Consider the following 24,629-nt stretch of genomic DNA (forward strand, 5'->3'; position numbering starts at 1 on the left):
CTCCATTGAGTTACCATTGCCATGTTTGCATTCATGCACATCATCTACATCAGGAATTACAAGTAACTTCTCTAACCATCAACATAAGCATTTTAATGATGATTGTGATCTCCATCATCACCAATACCACAAGTTGTATACTATTATACCATAATCATCATCATTATCATCATCATCATCATTATCATCATCATTATCATCATATATAATCTCATGAGGCGGTGCTGCACCATCCCGAGTTTGCTCAATCTCGAGATTTTAGCCGGATCGGCCCACTTCGCGATTAATCTCGAGATTCAAGAAACCCCGTCTCCACCATCGCAAGAAGAGCGATTCCTGCTCGAGCGAGGCAACAAGACCGATATTACGAGCATGCGCACTTTCGGATCTTGGAGTTTCAACGGCCCGCGCTTTTGAATAACTTCCCGCGATATGCAAGCAATGTACTCCTTTGCTAGCACTTTCGCCGAATTCGACCGGTGTTATGCAACAATCCTCTCAGCTCAGCGAGTGAAGAAGTGATGTATTCTTCGTTAAATATGATGGTGGAGTAGGAGGCAACGACAGAGAGAGAGAGAGAGGGAGAGAAGGAGGAAAGAAATGCTATTTGCTCACATTTTGCGAAGGAATAAGACAACACTGCTGTCAGTGTTGTTATTGAATATGACCATCGTCGATGAGCGCCTCCCCCTTCGGTCTGGTCTCTCCCAAAATCCATTCACTGGTGGGACACCATCGTTGCTGATTAGGCAATTGATGAACGCTATTCGCGATAATATCTATTCGCATGTATAAAGTTGACTTTCGCACGTGTTTATGTTTTGACCAAGGCGGAAGTGGAACGCGAATTGCATTATGGACTGACGTCATGAATAAATTACCCCGAGTCCAATCTCGAGTGCGTCTGCACCGACGAATTAGCGGGATAATTCGTAAAATAGCGCGCTATTTTGCAAATAAACCCGAGTTGACTTGGGATTGCAATCTCGAGATTAATCCTACGAACTAGCGCGATAATTGCGTCTCCACCACAAACTATCTCGAGATTTTTCAGATCGGGATAATTTGCCGGATCAGAAATAGCGCGCTAATTTGAAAACTCGGGATGGTGCTGACGGCCCTATGGATGCATATATCCATACTCCTCCTTAGAATGTTAACATCCCCTCCAAACCACAATCATTCCTCTCTCATTTATCCAGCTTATTCCTCCTCCTTCTCATCTATCTCTCTGACCGCAAGCATCATCTAGATGAAGGATGACCCATCTTCCTTTAGATGTATTTCTCTTTGGTCTCTTTTCCCTGTAAATCCCTCATCCATCACTTGTCCATTCTACACCTCTTGCGTATTTCACTCTCCTATATTGACCACTTTCACTCATAATGGCGACCATGCAGGTAACTACATGTATTTGTTCTCAGGACCCCTCTATTTATTTGACTATAAAGATCTGTTTTTAGTTTTTATACAATGCTGATTTTATTCATTGTAATTTTAATTATTTTATTTCTACTAAAATGCAATGAATATCATTTGATGCTTGCTGAGTCCTATATGTGCTTAGTTGCTTACCATGAATAAGGTATTTTCATAAGGAAATTTCTTGATAAAAAGAGAAGAAATTCAATTGAAATCTTGTCATTTTGAGTTATTTTAATGTGATTATATGCTGTATTTTCAGGTTTAAGTCTTATTGAAGAAGGAAAAAAATAAATTTAGACTCTGAATATTTAACTTTGTGGTCTTTTTAAAAATAGATAATGGTATGTAACAGTTGTGTTTAGCTCATCATCAGTTGGTACACCAATATATTAAACTGCAATACAGCTTTTATTGCTTCAAATTGATAAATCTCTGATACTGATACTAAACCTGTTTTGTCAATAGAGGGAGTGCTCTGCTACAGATATATTTTTGTTGAGCTGGGGTCCTGAATATCCAATTTGACATCAAATGATCCATCTCTCTCACAAACTGCCACAAGCCCATCCAAGTGCGCTAACGCATGGCGCGAGAGGTTTGCTTTTCTTTTCAAATCCCTCAGAATTGATTGTGTGACTTTTTGACAAAAGCACCTGCATTTTTAGGGGAATTAACTGGAGTGTAAAGTAAAGACAAAAGCATATGGAATATGGTGAGTTTTTATACCATATTTTTTCTGAATTTGTTACCTAGTATAGTATTCTGATGAAGTTGAAATTATGAGGACATTAGTTACTTTTATCATGAAACTGAGAGATAAAATAAAAAGAGGGAGAAAGAGAATGAGGTACATGTGTGAAATACATTTCTTTTTCTCTTAACCATTTTGAAACTTCTATTTTGTACAAACTCTGCATCCATTTAGATGTTACATTTTTTAAATCATTTTTATGCTTCAAAAACATTAAAGTCAATCATATCTTGAAAAGAAATCAAAATACAGATAAGCATCATATATTTGAATTGAAAAACAGATGAGAAATTTGAGCCTTCACTTGAATTGCAATTCAAACAGAACAGACATATATTTTCAAAAATGGAGATACTACACTATGTAGTGAATTTTTATAAAAGAACTAAAGAAGTGTGTGTATTAGTGGTTGCTATGTTGCCTTCAACCTGGCTCTATGTGTGTTCGTAATGAAAGTATAACAGATTGGCTTCCTTGAGAAGCTGGGAAGGATAAATATACTTTACCGTAAGTCATCCATCTTTTATGAAACCTACCGTAGTGTCAAGTCAATATTGAATTCAGAGAGCTATTTCTCATACTGCATGGCAAACCAAACCATGCTAGGTTGCATTCATCTGTATATATTATAATGTCCAGGAAAGTATTGAGGCTTGAAATCTGATTTTTTTTTCCTTTTTGTGATGAATTGTCTCTTCATTTTTTTTCTTCCCCCCCCCCCCCCCTGGACTCTTATTATGGGGAGGGGGTCTATTTTATCCTTGTCAGAATCAAAAGTTTACTGAGGCTTTGGTGGAAAAGGGTAAGGAGTTGGATGTTTGAACCATACTTCTTCAAAAGCTATTGAATAATATATTTCTAAACCATTGCATTGGTTAGCATTTGTTTAATGGAAGATTCATCACCGAACCAAGTATTTTACTGTGGATACCAAATATTGTTTTCATCTTTAGTAGATGTAGACATAGTCTGAATCAAAACATTTAAAAGGTGAAAGTTATGAGGGGAAATGTTTTAAAACATCAATTGAATAATCATTCATACAAGATTGAAGGGTGTAAAAACATACACAACCTAGCAGGTAATATTTTAATATATTCTGTATGCATTTTCAAACATGGCTTTTGGTTTACCAGTACATCATCAGCAATGCAGTAATGATAGCTTCCAGATAGTTACTAGATTATATAACTTCCTTTTCTGTATTCATAAAACTTATTATTCAAAGTGAAAACAAAGACTGTGTTGAATGTCTGTTACTTGTTGGATTACAGTCAATAGATAAATTAAAAATGGCAAAATAATCAGAGCATATGATAGAACCAAATGATGTATAATATAGATAAGGAGGGAAATTAGGTGAAAGTTAGATGAAACGGATGTTGACAGAGGGAGCTGGAAAAAGGGGTAGACAAAATGTTCTGATTTTTTAAGAGCTAAGAAGATGGAACACACATTAAGAAGAAATTTAGGAGGAAGGAAGGGGAGACATTGTGCTAATGAATTGGGTCTATTGACTGTCACGGATCTTAATGGTCCTTACACTCCACTGCTAAGCAGATACGACAGTGAGTCCTCTACCAACAAATCAGCCCCTCTCCCCTGGTTTGTTGCTTTTCAACCAGCCATTGGTGGAATAATATTAAGCAGTGTAGCTGTCCCATAGGTGCATTAAAGAGCTGAGAGTCCAGGCTTAGAATACATGATAGATGAAGGGATGAAGCTTATACATCACTGATAGTCTTGAGCTTCTCTAGAGATTGTCAGTATTAACATTTTTCTTGAGGTGCCCTAAATCTGTAATGGGAATATATGCTTTGATGTGATGATGGTTGATTCAAGCCAGTCTGCTGACTTTGTATCAGATCTTTACATGCTGATAAGCATGAACACTTTTCCCTCTCTTTCTCTCTCTTCATTATGCAAGTATTATTAGACATGCCAGCCAGGGATACTGTAAATATTAATAAATTCTGATGCTTAATTTCTTTGTGCTAATTTTCAAACATAAATGAATGTCATATTTAGTTTTTTGAAGTTACATTTCTATGTAAAAATTAACTTTAGAGTAACATTCATTTAAAATGGATATATAATATAATTGCTTTTAGCTTCCACATTTTTTTATTTCAATGAACAGAAGTGAATGCAAATCTTTGTGTTGGTGCAAGAATGCCCTTAGCAAAACATTACCGTGCATTGTGCATCGTTGCAATGCATTAATGCACGCTGCTAAGGGTGTTTTTGAGAGCATGTGAAGTGTGAAAGTGTGGTATTATCTACGTTCTTGCACCGACTCAACAAAATATATAGCACGGCTTTGATCCTCTGAATGAAGCTATATCTTGTCAATGCTCTCACATGTGTATGATTATTTTGTGTTTATTTCAGAGAGAAGCTGTCTGTAGCCAGACTCCAGAGGGAGCTAGCTAAAGCCAAGAGTGAGGGCAACATGGTGAGTAATTTTTCATTACCTAACAATCCAGGTATAGTCAAATTCATTTTATACATGTATCCTCTCCTTCTGTATTTTTTTAATGTTTCATATATTTTTTTCATTTCAATTGTGCTTTTCATCTTTTTTTTGTGGAGTGGGGGGGGGGGGAGGTTTGGATTTTGGATGGTACAAAATTTTTACTAATTTATGCCAAAAAAAATTTTGCTTTCATTTAGTCAACATCCTATTACCATTCTATTTTTCTTTTCTTTAGTTTCCATTTTCGTTTTCGTTTTCCCTGCCAGACCTTCCCATTTAAAGAAATGGATGATATTAAGGTTCATGAAATGCTAGGCATTATAATGTATGCCTATATGTAACTTTTATCAAGTTTGTTTTGTGTAAATTTTACTGGAGTGTATCGATGTGAAAACTGCCAACAAGACTAAATGAACAGAAAACATGGGCTATACTTCTGCACTTCCAAACCCATGAACCGATGAGGTGCGGGTTCTAAGTTCCAAGAATTGAAAGCTTGGATGTTCGTGCTAAGCTGTAAACATTTAGTCTTGTCCACAGTCTTCACGATGACGCACTACCTTTGATATTGACCTCCTTATAATAACCTCAATCTTGAGCTTTGGAGTCATGGGACTATAGTATCCTGTACTAACCACCCTCCCAGCTGACTTGATAGGAAATGAAAGGATGAGGAGAATAGAGGTAGTGAGAGGGGGGAGTGGGAGGGATAGAGAAAGGGAATGAGATCTGGATAGAGATGAAAAGAAAAGTTAAATTGCCAAAGAAAGAGATGGGGATGAAGAGGGAGGAAAAGAACAAGTATGTAAAGAGATCAAAAGGGGAGATTTAGTGGAAGCAATTACAAAAAGAGAAATACAAAGAAAACTGGTGGAGATAGAAAGAACGATGGGTGGGATTGAGAAAGGTAGATACTTTTTAATATGAAAAGAAAAGGGTATGGAGAGAATGATAGAAAGCAAGAGAGAGAGATAGAGTATGAGAGAGATAACGAAGGGGAGGAAGAACCTACTTTTTATTGTAATTTCCTCCTGCCTTCTGCACATCCCCCATAGAATCAGAGGCCCTTTGGGATATGGCTTTGGTAATATTTGGTTTGATTTGAGAATAAATTTTCAGGATAAGTTCATCCTGAGGGGAAAGGGGGTGCTTCTTGACTTAGTCTTGTCTTCCTTGTTTATTCAAACGTTTTCTTAAAATGCATCAAGATGAAAATCATTATCGTTTAAAAAACATTTGATATTACAATCTTTTTATCCTCACATGGCAGATAAGTGTAATGAGATAAGACGTTGGGGAAGAAATATCTCAGTTAAGATTCTCTTTGCTAATCATTTTTAAAAATTGAAGATCAATCATTTTGTTATGTTTTTTTAGCGTGTTCTGAAAATCAATAAAATTTGATACAATCACAAAATAAGAACCAAAAATGTATAGATATTAGCTGGATCATGGACGTATTGGCTGGATCAATCTATTGATTACAAATTTATTTGTGTTGATAATGTGGGGCGGTCTCAATTTTTTCAAGTGCTTTGAAAAAAAAAGTTAGAGATGAAATGTCTGTTCCTTTAGACTATACAACTTCTCAACAGCAAGGTATATTTTGAAACTTTCACATAGGACATGGAAGGAGAAAGGAGGGGTAAAAGTTGGCATGAAATATATAGAAGAGGGATGTAACCTTAAAACTCCCTCCTTAAATGGGACAGAACCTGATTTAGATTAGGATAGCAAGAACCGTGTCACAATTACCACAGTTTTATATGAGAGTGTCAAAAGAAATTGGACGAGTCATGGTGGAACAGAAAGAAAATTTTGCCAAGTATTAATATTACTTGATTTGATGTGCTTTGTGAACAAAATGGATGATTCCTCAGAAAGCAGTGAGAGGTGTCGGGAAGAGGTGCGACAAAAGGAAGGGGTGAGTCCGTGATTAGATTTTAATCATTGCAAGACAATTTTTGTTCTGATTTGCCCCTCGTTTGTTCAACAAAATAATTAGTCATTGTAGAGTAGAAACTGCTGCAAGGGATATAGTTTGATGACATAGTACCATAACTAAAAAGCCATGTATGCATTTTTAATGGTATGAATAAACAAAACCTTTGTTGTCAAGAGATAGGTACAAATCAAGAAGAGATCAATCTAGCATAACTGAATTCTTTAAGTGATCCTAAGGACTGATCTAGGAGCTTTGTAAATTATTTCCACAAATGATGAATTTGAACAAAGTTCTGAGGTCCTAAGAGACTTTATTTTAGGCAAGTGCTAAACTCATTTCTTTTTAATTTGTGAAGCACTGGCATTTTAGAATATTTGATCTTGTTTTTTTTTTTCTCTCTCTCTCTCTTTTTACTCTCCATGAAAAGGACAAGTAGGGTCCATTTGACCCTACCCCACCCAACCATAGAGTCTTAAAGGGCAAGTCCACCCCAACAAAAACTTAATTTGAATAAAAAGAGAAAAATCCAACAAGCATAACACTGAAAATTTCATCAAAATCGGATGTAAAATAAGAAAGTTATGACATTTTAAAGTTTCACTTCATTTCACAAAACAGTTATATGCACATCTCGGTTGGTATGCAAATGAGGGAACTGATGACATCACTCACTCACAATTTCTTTTGTATTTTATTATATGAAATATGAAATATTTTGATTTTCTCGTCATTGTCATGTGAAATGAAGTTTCATTCCTCCCTGAACACGTGGAATTCCATTATTTGAACATTTTGTGGTTCAGGCAAGGAGGTCCTAATTGTCAATTTCGTAAAAATTAAAATATTGCATAATTCAAACAATAAAAAACAAAAGAAATAGTGAGTGAGTGACATCATCAACTCTCTCATTTGGGTGTAACTGACTCGTTCATATAACTATTTTGTGAAAATAAGCGAAACTTTGAAATGTCATAACTTTCTTATTTTACATCCGATTTTGATGAAATTTTCAGCATTGTGCTTGCCTGATTTTTCTCTATTGATTCTAATCAATATTTTTCTGAGGTGGACTTGACCTTTAAGCACTTCACACATTAATTTATATAATTTGCAATACTTGAAATTGCTCACACCTGTAAGGGTTATGTCCTGTCTTGTAATGAAAATAATATTTTAAATAGTAATTTACTGTTCAAAATATGATCAGGATTTCATCTCTTCATGAGCTCCTTTACAGGTACATATTAGAAATAGCCTTTGTTGTTCAGGGACATACTTCCCACCAAATTAGTTTTGACATCCATGACGTTAGTCACCATCTTCATATTCCCTTTGTCCCACATGTGTGATTTTATGTTGCATTTACGTGAGCAATGTGTTATTTGTTACCTTGATCAAGGCATTTTGAGTGCAAGAAAGGTGTAACATAGGTGGCAAGGGGGCCCCACTTGTTGCAAGAAAATGTGTGAGCTAACTGAAAAAAACTTTTATAGAAGCTTAAGTCGTTTTTTACATTGTCGGATCCTTGCAGAAGGTAGCAAGAGGGGAAAAATTGGGTTTAGCATCGTCATCAGTCTTCCTAAAGTGCACTTTTTCTTGTTTGTTAATAGATTAGAATTTTCACTTTTTTTCGTAAAGTGGATATGAAGGAAGCATCTGTGCAGATATGAGTAGATACAGCTGTAGAGTGCATGTATGCCATGAAGAATGGAGGAGTTAAAATGGAACATTAAATGGAATCGTTGCCCCAAAAAAGGGCAAAGACCGACACTTTCGATTATAAACCCCTAGTGGCCACTGCAGATTCCCAAAAGCCAGGCTTAACACACTGGCAGATTACAAATTCATGCCCTATTATCATTGTTCAGCTTGGCGAAGATTTTCACGCCAGGATCTCCACCCGAACAAATGCCCAGCGCTGCAAGGAACGTTAATGGAGGGGGATTGTCGATCTCGAGTTTCGTCAAATTTCCTGGACGATGTCAGGAGGTGTCTGATTTCAGGACCAAGATCAAAAATTCAATCATCTTTCCTTTTCTTTTGAGAGTGTAAGTAGTTTGAAGACCACAGCAACACTCTTAGTGAGAGCCACCTTGGAGGGGGAAACGGTTTGGCTGGTCTGATTTTGCTTTTTATTAGGACAATTGTTGAAAAGTGGAAAGGAAAAGCGTTGTCACTGCCAGTGGCAATTGTTACACCATGGCACAATTAGGTGTTAGAAAACTCTTCAAACAAGATACTCATTGATAATTTCAATTAAAACAAAAGGACTTGGGTCCAATAAAAACAAGCACAATCATATCCTGCTTCTGTCTATACTTTATAGTTCAATTTCTTGGCTTCCTTTAATCACTTATAAACTTCTATTTTTGTTACATTTTTGCAATTTCGTTCTTAGCAACTAGGTTTGAGGTAGTTTCTACTTAGCTCATATAGATAATGAATTTTCGAATTATCTACTCTATGGTGACATTGGGTGTTTGTAGATAGAATTGATTGATTATGACATGCTCAGGGCAGTCACCCTACACGATGAATCAAATTTCATTACATTTCTGCATCTCATTGTATATAATAAAGCTCTGGAGCATTCACACCTCCTTCTTTCTTCAAAATTAATATCTTCTTAGTTAAATCTCTATAGTGGCTTATTTCTAGCATTTATTTTTAATGTTAAATCAGACCTGAATAAATTTATTCATTAAACATTCTTATAAGGTTCATGGATATCTTGCCATTTTTTCTTCAAATTTTCGATATTTAAATTATAATCATATCAATTAGTATTGGGCTAGTACTTGCATCAGTCTTCATAACGTAATGGTACAGCTACCATGGAAAGTTTCCCAGCTATTAGATTAAGTGCAGTTATGTTTTTATATAAATTTATATGTATAATGTTAAACGTTCCCCTCTTGATAATTCATAGTGATGTGTGAAAGCCAACTGCCCCTCCAATTTTGATCCATCTATTAACCTAATCCAGGACAGATTGTTATTTTTAGATGAAGTAGTCAACACATTTTATGCCTCTCTGATTAATTTCACCCATCATAATCTATTCTGTACTGTGGTTAATGTTTGTGTCTTTTTTAATCTCGTGAAATTATGCATACTTGCATGCATTTGAGTGACAGGTTATTTGATACGTTCTAATATTTGCCCCTCTCCCTTCTCATTTCTTTATGGAATCTAAAGATGAAAAATGTTTGCATTTTTTTAATTTTCTCTCAGTTTTCTTTAAATTTGTTTTCAAGTAAATTTATGCACATTTCATTTCTGTTAAACCAGATTACATCATTCTCATTATATCATAGTGATGGCGAGGCTTAGAATAATAAGTCATGAAAATACGTATACTATTCTCTACTAAAAAAAAATGTAAATGATCATCATTCTCTCATTGAGTTTGTTGGTCTCTCTTCTGCTTTGCTCTAATAATGAAATGAAATACAATGTATAAATAAATGAAGGACTAATTGAATACAGTTTTATAACTTATTAATGAAGTATTACAAGATTTGAATGATCACAATTACACTGTTTATGTCTGGGTCTTGTCAAATTATTACTGAAGTGTTTCTCTAATTATTACCATACATTTCTACTTTTGTCAGGGTGGTAAATTCCCTTTAACATCCCCTCCTGTTTACTTTAACCCTTTCGAAGGTCTTTGCTTTTTACCAATTTCATTTATTGAAATACAAGCTGGGTAGGATTTCGTGAAAAGTTCTTGTAATTTTCATAAGTAGATATATAAGCTAGTGCAAATTTTAGCTTTTGATTGGTCGAGAGCAAATTAGTCGCTGAAAATCAGTGACAAAACTTTCATGAAACACCCCCTCTTCCAGGTTCTTCTATTCTTGGCTATCTTCAATCTCTTTGTTTGCCGAGCCCGCGACACATGATGCCGTTTTCATTCATGCTCTCATCATGTGAATGTAGAGGTGTCATCTACACATGATTGCCTCAGGAAAAACACAAACAATAACAAGTGCAATTGATTTTATCCTGTCCAAAATTAGGAGGAAATTTCCCCAAAGTGATGCAATCAGAGAGCCTTAATTGTCAGCTGCAGAAAAAAGAGAAACCATGGAATGTAATAATAGGCCCAAATCAGCATAACGAACGAGGAGGGTTAAAAATTAGTTCCTAAATATGAAATTACGAACAAGCTGTTATCTGAAATAAAATCAATCGTGTCATGATTGGAAGCCGGGGAAGCTGATGAGCGCCTAGGAATCCCGGAGGGCTTACTGTCAAGGCGAAAACTCTCAAGACAAACAATACAATGATATCAAGGACACATTAGATGAATTTTAGCTCTTGAAAATATTAAATTACAAAGTTTTCACGAAAATAGAGGGAGGAGAGATTCATGTAACGCCATCATAGTAGGGTTTGTCAGCTATGTTTGCAGCCAATTTCAGATTCAGTATTGGATTTCTCTCTGGTAATCACAATGATTCGGTTATATGATTGATATTGAGGTAACATGATTTTAAGAAGTTTCCACATTCTGATATTGGATATTTCTTTATTCCAAACAGAAGAGAAAAAAAAATAGTGGTATTGAATTGAAGAAAGATAGTTGTTAATCTAAAAAAATATTGCTAAAGTAACATACATTTAGAGCAAATTGAGTTAAGGAATTGATGAAATGTATTATTTGTGATTTTTTTTTTGCATTAGTAGAGAATTCTTGTAGGGTTCAACAGTTCCCAAACCAAGTTCTGAAGCAAGATAGAAAGATCTGAATTCACTATGTCATCTTGCCATGCTATTAGAGAAAAAAAAGGAAGAGAAAATTAGGAAAGAAAGGAGAGGACAAGGAAAGAATATGATAAAGATGTTGCCTATTTTCCTTGGGATATCCCAATGCAGTGACTCACATCAACCTATCCTACGCTTCCCTCAATTACTGGGCAGAGGCTCAGTAGTGCCCCCCCGGCCATGAATTATCAATAGATGAAATGAAATGTTAACCTCATCGGCGGAGCTGGGTGTGAAATACATTTCAGCTAAGAGGCCTCTTGATTTGTCCCGTAATGAGCACCTCTTACATCTAGTGTGATTTTTATTGCTTGATTAGTAAGATAAACTAAAGAAATAGTCAAGTATTTGTTGTTATTATGGAGGGCATCACCCTGTGAGGGGTCATCATGGTAACTGTTTAAGGTAGGAAAACTAATGCTTGGAGTGAGGTGCAAACCAAGTTCACTCACCATTCTTCATTCGGGATGGAAGTTATGCTCACCAGCAGAAACTGAAAAGTATGAATCTCTTGTCCCCTGGAGGACTAACTATTTTCTTCTCATGTTTCCAGTCTGTAACACCTTAGATCATGCCCTTTCCATCTTATCATCCGTTGGATGGGGCTGTCATCTTTTGTTTTTTAGCAGCATTTTGATTGGATGGGGCATTTGGAAGGAACAGGGGAAGTCATTTGATTGGTTTGCACTAGGCATGGTACTCTAGGTTAAAAGTTCATGAGCAACAAGACAATCGTTTGTGTGCCGTGGTGATGTGGTTCTTTTCAATGAATGGTACCAAAGACAATAATTTTTATTTGTAAAATAATTTGTGAACAGTATTGATCTGTGTTCTGGAGCAAGTTTTATGATTTATTTGAAAGGATTTGTCCTCATCATGAAATATGTGAGTATCCCATTTTAATAGCAGGCTATACTGAGTTTATTCCCCTACTACTCTTGCCTACCTTTCTTTCACCCTCCACCCAAACTTTCTCTCCCTTTATGATATAAAATTTCAATCCATGAGGACCTTTGAAGGGTTTCTTTTTATTAATGATGTACCATATCATGGTTAACCATTATCTTCATCTAGCTCTCTACTTACCTTTGTTTGTTCCTTTTGTGTGTGTTAAAAAAAAAAGGTTTAACAAAAACATGCAAACTAAATTGGTTTATGATCCAAGTTCCAGAACTATGAACTTAAGAATGTAAAAACAATGTCTTCTCATTAAAGCTTAAATCCTGTTGCATAAAACTTTTTACCTAAGAAAACTCAGGTATTTTTTACCTGAGTTTTTGCCCTGTGTTAAAGTCAATGGCAGAAATCAGACTAACCTTAGTTTTCAGATTTTACCGGAGTTTTCTCAGGTAAAAAGTTTTATGCAACAGGCTGCAGGTACATGTATGCTTACATAGGCCTAACTATATTTTGTCCTCTGAGGAAGCGTAGTTAAACATAAAGTGAAGTTGTTTTCCTTTCTTCTTTCTGCAGAAAGAGACGACGATGCGGGAGCTGATGCAAGAGCGTGAGGCCCGTAGTTCTCTGGAGAAGCAACTAGAGGGTGCTGTAGCAGAGAATAAGTCGTGCAATGCTCAGCTGGAAGCATTACAAGAAGAGATCATAAGGCTGAGGAGTGCAAGTAGTGTGAACTCACTTTGTGATAATGCGGAGAGTTGTAAACGGTTACAGGTAATAATGATTTTAGAAATGATTGGTGTTCCCTTTTCTGTCATCTTATTGCTGATGTAGTTCTCTGTAGTTAAACGAAAGCTTTTATTAGTATAAAAATTAAGTCCACCCCAAAAGAATTGATTTGGATAAAAAGAGAAAATTCAACTAACATATTGCCAAAAATTTGAATAAAAAATGAATATAAAATAAAAAAGTTGTGACATTTCAAAGGTTTTGATTATTTTCACAAAACATTTACCTTCTCTACCTGATGATATGCCATGATGTCAAAGTTTCAATATTTATTTTGTATTTTATTGTAAGAATTGTAGGGTTTTTGCAGATATGTTTTTAAGGAACCCTTTGATCGAATCACAAAAGGTTGCCACATATTCAGAGAAGAATTTTAAACTTCTGGTTTCAAATTTTAATGAGGAAAAATGTGCAATTTTACCATGATTGCAAAATCTCGATGAAACAGGCCCAATAAATATTGTTTGATCATCATTCATTAAGTATGTGATATTTTTTCTTGGTTTGATCCAGGATCAAGTTGGGGGCAGATACTGTCCTATATAACCCAAACACATATCTAAAGACTCTTGGATTCAGCACTTAAGTTTCAGACCTGCTAAAAGTGCTTAAGCTCTGTCTTAATGAATTCACACATCGTGTTCTTTTGTTTCCATGACAACAGAATGGGTTATCATCAACTGACACTGGTCTTAGTGATGTGGAGAGAGAAAACTGTAATGTAGTGGTATCCAACAAGCAACTTGAATTAAAGGTAAAAATGATTGGACTCGATCTTACTTGTGGGTTATCAGTACTTTACTCCATGGTCTGACGAAGCAAACTTAGGATCATTTGTGAGGATTATCAACTCTCTGTCATACAGACAATCTAGATCTCCATGGGTGGACCTATGTGGAGCTTAACAAGTTTATTGTAACAGTAGGCTCTCAAACAATCATTGCATTTAGAACTTTTGTGAGTTGCCATTTGGCATTGATGACAAGTGTGATGAGACTTGACGCGGGGGGGGGGGGGGACGTTTCAAAAAGTAAAGAGTGACTTTAAGAACGACTTGGGATCCTTTCTTGTGGTAAATGATAGCCACCATTAAATGTTCATTTGCGATTATTTAGTATGAAAGTTTCACCAGTTGTTCTTTAACACGCTCTTAACTTTATGAAACACCTTTATGAAACACCCACCTGATCTTGAAATGAACCAATGTAGACCCTGAGAGGTTACCAGTTTTACCAATTCACCTGTTCCAGACAGAAGTTAATGTTTGCAGAAGGGTCATGTCTTTTCACAAACTTCATTTTAACAGTTTAGAGAACACATGGGTGTGGATAAATAAGATGTAAATGCCCCCTCCCCCGATTTTTGTGCTTTTACTATCTAAACCAATCTCATCTGCCTCTTAAAATCTGAAGCCATTTGTTCTTGCTGATCATAGAAGCCTGCCTGAGATTTTGAAATCTCACCCCTTACTGACCATCAGTCTCAAAACAAGAAATGAAGTACCACATTGAAGCTCTAACATAGGAAATATTTGACATTTATCATACACCCAACTATTGATCTGATGTGATGCTTGTGTCACAGCAAAGTCAACTTAAGAAGACCGGTCCGACCAGAGTTTCCTCTTGGTCATGAAATTAAACCTGACATGATTTAATATGAAAGGCATTACATCATGGTTTTCAATGGTGTTGCTAGACCAATCTAAATCCAAGTGTCAGACATTTTTTTATTTGGCAGGCCGAATATTCTTGTGCATTGTTTTTTTTTAAAGTTAAGAGATGCACTGAGAAAACAAAATTGTATAATGAACACGGTGATCTTTCTTCTTGCACTTTCTTGTACTACATTCATTATATTTTATAATAGTTTGGGCACATTGCCTGAATATTGTTAGCTGATTCTACAGTAAAGCATTAATGTTTAGATCAAGCTTACTACTCTTTGAAAATTTCTCCATAATATCTCTTGAAATTATAGTCAGAATAGTTATTAGAATGATACTGTCAAATGATGATCTCATCAGATCTAACCCAAGTAACTAAGGCGTGAACATCCCATTCTCACATAAGGGAAACACTCCCAGTACAGACCCTCATAAAGTCACCCACTCTTCAATATCTGTACTTCTGTCTCTCTTATTCAGGTTGACAAATGGGACAGTTGAGGGCAATTATGGAAATTGAATTACTTTTCTAATATGGATAGAGAAGGCTTTGAAAGTTGGGCTCCCAAAAATGCCAAGTGGTTTCACTTTTGTCAAAAACATGGATGTCTGAATTTTATCTTTGTCAAGTGAAAATGCCACTTTACAACTCTCTAACATTTTCTTGTGTGACACTTGTGAATGGAAGTGATTACTTGTGTTGGATGTGACATATGAATAACTGAGGAAGATTTTGTTATTCTGATGTATATTAAATGATGATAAAGAGAGCTAGGGAGAGGGGATTTGGATAAAGAGTAGTTATATTGAAAAGAAGGCTGTAGAGAGCAATTCTTGGGGTGGTAACTAAAACGAAAACCCTATTAAGACACTTATCACCAGAGTATAAAACAATGCAGCTTATATTTTATATTCATATTTAATGAAAAATCAGTTCCCTTTTCCTATAATTTCCTTCAATCATTTCTCCCTGTATTCCTGATACATGACAGTTTGACATACATTATATGTCAAACTGAGGGAAGTGGTTCGGTTCAGGTCGATAACTAATCTGAACTAATCTGGAGGATAAGACTTGAAGATAATTCACTCCTGGATATTGGCGGTCAGCGCTTGTCATAGCCTAGACTCTGAAGACTCAGAGGAAATTATATGGATTTATGAACGGATGAGTAAGAGCTACAATTTATGAAAATTAATTGGTTGATTGATAGGTTTAGTACTATTGATGACTCAATAAACTTGGCATTAATTTCCATGGTAACGAAGTGGAATTTGTTTTCCAGTTGGAAAGGAAACACCTATGGGCATCTTAATATAAAAAAGCTCATCATGAATAAAGAAGCAAACTTAATCAAATCCAATTGAAAAAAAATCCCCAAAACTTTCAAAGCTGAATTATGTTGCTCGCCATTGGTGTAAACTTTATTTTTAAAGCTGTACATAGAAGTTCTCAGAATTTAGAAGGCAGAGCAGAATACCTCTTAAGTAAATTTGATTACATTTTGAAAAAGGGGTCAATCTTTTCAGTACAGTACAGTGTGATCATGTTACTCATGTTTTCCACAAAACATTCCTAACAACATTTAGAAATCTGGCTATACTCCCTTTTCCCATGATAGCCTGATCCAATGTATCAGTTTCCTAATCTCTACAGGTTTGTGTGTGACTCAAATGAAGGGTGTTCTATCCTAAATTATTAAATGCAATTTCATAATGGCATTTGTCAAGGAGTAGCAGTTTGAAGGGGAGAATGGGAGACGGTTAGGCGAGGAGAAGAAGGAAGACGAATGAGAAGTGAATGAGATGAGATGGATGATAAATATGGAGAGACAGAAAAGAGTCTCTGTATTGATAGAGAGAAAGGGAGAGAGAAGGAGATGGGGAAGACATTGTAAGAGAGAGAGAGAGAGAGAAAGGGGGGAGCAGGATGAGGTAGAGCTATAGACGAAAAGGATTTTACCGTAGAATTGGGTTAATTGATGTTGTCAAGATTCTAGAGTAGAATTTAAGAGGCATTAGTATAATCTTGATAATAATTGTGGCATAACGAATGATTTAATGAAGAGGGAGGAGAAGGAGGAGGATTTCATCTTAACCTAACCCAGATACTTGGACAAAAACAATGTTCTTTGAAGAATCCGATACTCATTTGAATGTATTGGTTGCACAATGAAGAGAGATCTTATTTGATTAATGTTAATCCTTTCTGATTATATTTCACCCTTTGTTTCTTTCTATTATCATGCCCAGGCTAATATAATGTTTATTTATTTGCAATTAGGTTTGAATGGAAATGGGAATTATTTAGAAAGGATAGCCTGGGGGTTTAATTACATCAATTGTGCAACATAAAAGCATGGATATATGTTACGATCGCCTCATTCATGGATGAATGTGGAAAACATAAATAGTAGAGAGATAGTCAATAAATGGACTAGACACTAGATAGACTAGAATCCCCACACTGTGCCTCTATCTCAGTTTATTGTATTTAAATGACCTTTTTTTAATTTTTACATTCCAGGATATTAATTGAATTATTTTTCAAATGAATAAAATTGAATTTAAAACTGTCTTAAGATGTATTACATTTAGAATTAGTACAATATCCTGGGATTTATTTATTAATTCTAATCCTGTTAATTAGAAGTTTAAGAGTGGAAATCTCTTTCTCTAAACTTTAACACAAATCCCTACATTATTATAATATGAATGAATTTGTTTCATAGATTTTGGCATAAAGTAAATGAAAAATAAATCACTGATCATTCTATTTCATCAATTAATATTGTTGAATGATAATTGAGATAGCAAGTATTAGTTTATACATGTATTTGTTCCTGTCAGAATTTGAATAATCTTAATATATTCAAACAATTTGAATTATTGTTTCCTATGTAAAGTATAATGTTATTCCTTTAGAGCATTTGAGAGAGAAAGGTTTGTAAAGGAGTGTTACAGCACTTCGTTTGTTCTAAATATGATCAATAAATCTGATCAATACCATCATCTCACTCCCTGAGGTGTATTATCTAGTGTGAAAAGGCTATTGTGGAGGTGTCATACTGTAGTGGTTTGTTCATTTGACTCTTAATTTAATAGTTGGGGGTTCAGATCCCACCAGATGCTAAGTTCCTTTTCCAAGGCACTTATCTATGTTTATCACTCTCCACCCAGGTGTGTGAGAGGTAACCAGTAGGATGCTTACATCAATGTAATTAAATTGGCATGTGTGTACCTAAGGGATAGAGCTTGACCAGCAAGCTCCCTTGGGAGGGGAGACGGTCATTTTATATTTTGACATTGATTTAACACATTGACCAGGGTATAGTATAGTATGTAAATTATGAACAATGCTGAGATAATAAGTGTTCTCTTTAAAACAGAATATTATTGTTAGAATCATGTTTGCATCATTATATTAATAACACTAAGTTGAATATATCAAGTGGAAAAGGAAGGATAGTATGATAAGAAAGCAAACCAATGAGAAGGGTAGATTAGGAAAGGAATGGAGAAAACCTCAATTTCTATGATTGTAAAGCATTACCTTTATGTATTTGTCACACATGTATGCAACTGAAATAGGGTCCACATGATTCATTTAAAAGATCATATCTAAATTGCCTATGGCTTTGAAGTGTAGAAATGTTTAAATTCACCACAACTGACGTAAGGACAGATTCAGGGGGCATGTGATTTTTTTCATGTATGTTCCTAACATTAATTTAGAAATGAGTCAGGTGCCGGAATTAAGGCTACTGAGTAGGAGGAAGTCTCTATTCCATTGCTGAATGGACATAATGAAAACTGGTTCAATTCCAGGTTAAACCGATACATCTTACAATTTCAAAGTTACTGGTTTTGATTATATCATGAAAAGGGCACATTCTGTCCCCTTTTATTATTTTTTTAACCTTGTTTCAGAATATATAAAAGGAAGGATAGGAGGAGCTTCCCTCACCAAAATATGGACCTCGTTTATGGCCCCACCTGAGATAAATCACTTGTCAAGTTTAATCACAATTTTTTAGGGAAAACCCTTGATTTTTTTGAAGAATATTGTCAAGTCATAGGGTCAATATGGTGGCACCTTTTAATCTAAGCTCAATATTAAAAAAATTGCCTTGAGAAAGGATAATTTTGTATTGGGATTCGAGACGATACACTGATAAAAACGCTCTTTTCTTTGTTCGATATTCAAACCTGATTGTAATAAAGACGATTCAACAAAGATTACTAAACAGTATACCGTTGCACTCTTTATTTTTGAAAAATAATTCCTTCATAATATTTCCCCCCAGTTTAGACATATAGGGGTAAGATGAATTCAAACACCTGCTGAATGTTCTGTCATGATAGATTGTCATAATGATTATTTAAAGATTTACCATCAATACTCCACTCCTAGCAATTGTGTTACAAGTACGTCACAGGACATGAATACACCACTCTCCTGGCAGCTGCGTCCCTATATAAAGGAAGGAAACATATTTAAAGGAAGATAGATTCTCAGGCCAGATTTGATGTTATGTTAACATAAACATAAAGGAAGATTTTGGTTAAAAGTAGAACTGACTAATTGTTTGCAGCTAGTCATCACTTGTAGAAAAGTGCTCATGACATTGAAAGATGTCGTTAAAACGTCAGTTAAGTCAGGATTGGTTTGATGATATATTTGTCCACCCATCCATCTTGACTTGAACTTGGTGGTTAGGATGATGGTTTGAGATGGTTTTAACTAACCAGGAAGGAAGCTAGAGCTTTGATAGCAATAGCATTCATCAGGGGCACACTGAGAGCCTGAAGCAGTCGATAATCTACCCTGATAAACCCCCTTCTGAAACGCATTGCAGGAGTCAGCAGACTCGCTTTGACGTTAATAGGAGCTGTAACCGCCACAAAGGAAGAACCCCTCACTTCTGCTTCAATTTATTTTGGTAGTTTGAGAAGAGAGTGATTGTAGGGTAAGATATAAAAGAAGCCCAGGGCAGCACTGAACCTTTCTTCAGATAGAGATCAGATCTTGAAGTTTGGATGTATATAGTGTATAGATTCCTAGCTCTTTGTGGAGTTGTATGAATGGATCTCACCATGATAAGAAGGGAGACACTTTTTGTTGTACCAGGCTGCTGTGTCCAGGTTTCAGCTGTTACAGAGGATAGGAATGAGAGTAGCCATACCAATGGAGATAGATATAAAGGATATAACATGAAGAATATTAATGATATGGTAAATCATTTTCTGCATTTTATAAATATGCTGTTGCTGATATTTGATTTGGCAGAACTTTTTGCGCATATGTACACTGTGTGCACCCATATAGATCTTGTGCAATCGTCACTGCAGGTAATGGAGAATGATGGACCGAAAAATCGAGTGGCAAAATTTGCGCGTACTCAAACTAATTCATTACCCCATGGGCTGAAAAAGATCAGCAAAACAAAAAAGGTCCATCACTGCAAGTGATGATTGATGGGGAAACTACCCTTTATCACATGACCGACTTCTGACCAATCCTATAGCAAGAATCTTAGTATGTGGAATATAAAATGAGATTGGGCAAAGATGGATAAAGAAAGTGAGATGGATCTCAAGAAGAGAGGGGTTAAAAAAGGGATATCAAGAAGATAAGGAGATCTTGGATGTGAGAAAATGGAACAAATGGAAAGAAAGACAGCCAGAATGGAAAAATTGAGAGATATAGATAAATATTGAGGGAGAGATGGAAAAAAGGGAAATGAAAGAATTTGGAGTTGGGAGATTTAACAAAAATTATGCTTTCCTTCTTTTCACAATGCATTTTTTGATATTTCCATCTAATGTAGCATTTTCTGTAATGCAGTCATTTTAATATAAATTGTTGTTTTTTATCTCTTTTTCAGGTTGTGAGCAAGGAGGAGGTAGTGAAGGAGAAGTCAGCTCTTCTAGAGAGATTACGACAGTTGGAATCAGAGAACTCTGCTCTTGTTCTGGAGAATGAAAACCAGAGAGATACCTACGATCAGTGCCTTGATGAGGTATGTTACAACCAACTAATCTTTGTACCTATAACTCAATTGAAATCATGCATAGCTTTATGGTGTAATGAGGTTGAGGATTTTGTTGTATCCTTTTCAGGAAAAACTATATCGATTGGTATAATTGTGCATGAGGAGCCCTTAAATACTCACTCTGAACTCTCTCTTTCTCAAATTTTTATCTGTTAGAAGGTGATTTGGACTTGTTATTGGACCACTGATTTTAATCCATTCATTGATTACGGAATGTTGTAATTCTTACAGGAATGAGCTTGTCAGTGTTATTGTATTTTAGGTCTTTGGCAATATATGAATAGCCTGTGGCTGTTTTACATTTCAACATTCAAAGTTATGTGATTTTCACCCTATGGATTGCCTCTTGAGGAGAATTGGTCTGCAGGAGAATGTCAGGTTGAACTTTACTTGCTTTCAATTGATGAGGCAAGGTTACGGTCAAAATAACTTGAGAAAAGATGAAATTGGGAATGACTGAGATATAAGACTTGACAAATTCTTTCAGGTCATGCACTTGACAGCATTGAAATAAGGCATCTTCACTTATTGCTAGAAGTAGTGACAAATCATTTGGAAGCATAGATCGATTGGAGAGTTCTGTTTATTGGAATATAGTCAGGAGCCATGCAGGGAAATATAGCCCTCTAATTCTCTACTAAATAAACTATACTTGCGTATTAATTCCACCTCAGGCATATCCAGATTATCTTGGCCTTATTCAGGGGGGTGTTTTACTAAGTATTAAGCATTAATAAAAGTCGCACATTGAGACCAGAAAATTGAAGGTGAGCTTTATTGGGAGGAAAATCCGAATGAGGGTAGTTTTCTAGTTGTTACATTTCAAAAAAAGACAAAAGCAAAAACACAGATCAACAGTTTGATGGCAATGAATTGATAAAAGATGGGTTTGACAGTCTTCCATATCCTGCTAGTAGATGGATTGATAAAGTTGTCTTAATGATATTTTTTTTAATTCACCCAAATGGAGTTATGAGAACCTCATAGCGATCAAAGCCAGATATATTGGAAAATTACCAGCTTTCTTTTTTGAAAGCTCACATAGGTAAGAAGATAGTGTGAAGAGATGATGGAAAGAAAAGGGAACGAATAGGGCTTCAAATAGAAATAATCACAATGAATGGAAACCTGATATGTGGATTAGTAGATTCAAGAAGCCCTTCTAAATCTGTATAAGGCTGAGATGATTTGGGTATCTTATCCAAGCTTCTGGCTCTAATCTCTTCTTAAAATGTCAGATATGTTTAGTTCTGCTCAGAAGACCCAGTAATCAGATCTCATCCAGTTAAGACCTATAAGTCTGTAGGTTTAAGATTGAACTCACAGAAAATTTTCTTCTTATGCTCACTTTGGAAACTGTCTGATATTTGACAATAGGTGGAGCTATTCCATATCACCTCTTGAAGGAGTTAGATTATTCTTTCCAATATTGTTGTGTATGACGTAGTTAATATTTGTCCATAGAAGTCTGGATATAACAAGTCTGATTTGAAATATTTCTATGAATTTCTATTTCTATGGTGATATTGCACCTCTTCATTGATTTTGGCTTGAAATATTATTCCTAAAAGGAGATTTTTTCCTAGCCTCTGTTCTTTCCAAATAACTATTGCATTAAACCCAATGGTAGATAGTTTACAGGGGCTACTTTACAATTTATTGGGGCTATTGTTGACATTTTTAAGGTCAATTTGTCCTAAACCTCCATGCATTTTTGGTATGTGAATAGTATTGGCTCTGCATAGAAAGATTGATTGAGAAGGGCAGTTGTAGAAATGGATTGTTCACAAAACAAATACCATGATTTACCATCTATTCACAACGAAGAGACAACATTTATGTGAGTAGACAAGGGTATTTCCTGATAGGAAAATTCTGGACATATTGAAATTGTTTCCTTCTACATTAATTCTTTATTTTTTGTATCTGCACTTGGTTCATGATTTCATGGTGTCACCTTGAATGGCAATTAAGAGTCCAGACACATCACTATGACCGAATGAGAGCAAGAAGGGCAGTAGACCATATCCTTCTTTATGCCCCTAACATCCTTCTAGCACTGAGCAGGTGATATAATTATCTGATTAGGTTTAATATGAGGCTGGACCACAAGACTTGTTAGTATGTCAAAAGGCAGACAATGGAAACTCAATCACTCTGCTACTGAGATGGTGATTCAGTGTTTAGTGAGGTCATATTTCATAATTGGAGAGTATTGTTATCCACTGACATTGACATCATATAACAGCTTTGGTATAATTAACAGGATTGAACTCCAGAGTTGATGGCTGAAGGGGAGGTAATTGGAGGAATGGATGGATCTAGTGCAGTGCTTTTATCATGCTTTTGATAACATAACTTTTTACTCAATAAAGGTATTCTGACCTACTGTCATGAGGGAAAAATTACATTAAAAAAACTTACTGATGCGACTATCTTCTGTATACTTCATATCAAAACATAAAAATCGGGTGAACATTTTTCCTTTGCAATCCCTATTTTATTGCTATTTTCTCTCTTGAAATAGATGTAAGGTTATATTTATTATCCTGAATGAAGGTAAAAATGTGATTTGATATACAGTATAGGAAATATTTCATTATATATACAAAAATGATACTGAAAGCATTCCATTGTTAGGTTACTACCAGCAAATAAATCATTTACAATTGAATGTTTAAGAAAATGCAGTTGAATATAACAAGGTTCAGATTTGTTTTATTGTTTAAAATGATGGCTGGCTTGGGGTCCTCTCTTAGGGACCTGATAATTGGGATTGATGCTTCACTTGGTTTCAAACCTTGGTCACTGAACTTGAAGCCTCCAACTGAGCTGATAAAGATTTGTTAAGAAAGAACCAAATGGACATTCGTGCTCATGTATTCAGATAATGGCTATCTGACCCGGTGTGTGTTGATCTGATGATAGATATCTTGGTCCAGGATATATAACTGGAAAAGATCCAATATTAGAACTCTGGTCCAAAGAGAAGACAGACTTCCATTTCAAGGAAGGATGAGTCAAACCTAAACATCCAACCCTCTGGTCAAAATATTTATCCACTGTACATCTGATAAAACATCACCATTTAGAGCTCAAAATAACTCTAAGCCTATTTTAAGAAAGTTTTTAAATTCATTGCATAGGCCTATGTAGATTTTCCAGATCAGCTTCTGAGACATTTTGTTTTGCTGTTGTAAACAATGTCAAGTTCATTTTACCATTCAAGGTAAATTATGAACTGTTGATATTAAACCAAAATATTGCACTGATAATTGAATGAGAGGTATACCAAATCTTTTTATAACATTTAATCAATTATAATTTTTATACTTGAAAGATTTAGATGAAATTGATATTATTAAATATCTTTAAAAGCTATAAATTGTTGAAGGCCTCTGTATACCCTGTCTGAGAACACCCTGCAGGCAAGGTAGCTGCTTGTTCTGGCAAAGTCGACCAGCACCATGCCTATCTTGAGAATTTTTAATGGGTATGGGTGTACAAAATTGCAACATGAATTTTCTATTAACAACCACCTAGTCTGTAAAGGTCAGGCAATCCTGAATAAAGTTACCAGCTGCCTTTTTAGTTTAAAGACCCTGACCGGTGTAAAAACAATCATATATCAAAATAAAGGTAATGATTCATACAATACAAATATACCAAAAATATTACATATATCTCCTTCCAATAGTTAAAAATATTAAATGAAAATCAAAGAAACTGCTCCTCCAAAGTACGCTTCGATTGAGCACCCCCACGTCGCCTGGAAATGATGACGTCACGTTGTGTCAGGAGGGTTGTGATTCCATAGGTTTGTGTACAAAAGCATTGGGTATTTTCTTCCA

General features: G+C 35.4%; 1 protein-coding gene across 1 annotated transcript; it reads left to right on the forward strand.

Annotated features, from left to right (window-relative positions):
* The first annotated feature begins 2,267 nt into the window (after positions 1-2,267).
* Positions 2,268-24,470, forward strand: LOC129255935 (nck-associated protein 5-like). Its single transcript, XM_054894254.2, has 5 exons — positions 2,268-2,272; positions 4,568-4,631; positions 12,844-13,041; positions 13,721-13,810; positions 20,611-24,470. Exons 1-5 carry the CDS (start codon positions 2,268-2,270, stop codon positions 20,932-20,934), a joined length of 681 nt encoding a protein of 226 aa, XP_054750229.2. The 3' UTR covers positions 20,935-24,470.
* Positions 24,471-24,629: the final 159 nt, after the last annotated feature.

This window comes from Lytechinus pictus, chromosome 1 (genome assembly GCF_037042905.1).
Source record: "Lytechinus pictus isolate F3 Inbred chromosome 1, Lp3.0, whole genome shotgun sequence".
Lineage (NCBI taxonomy): Eukaryota > Metazoa > Echinodermata > Echinoidea > Temnopleuroida > Toxopneustidae > Lytechinus > Lytechinus pictus.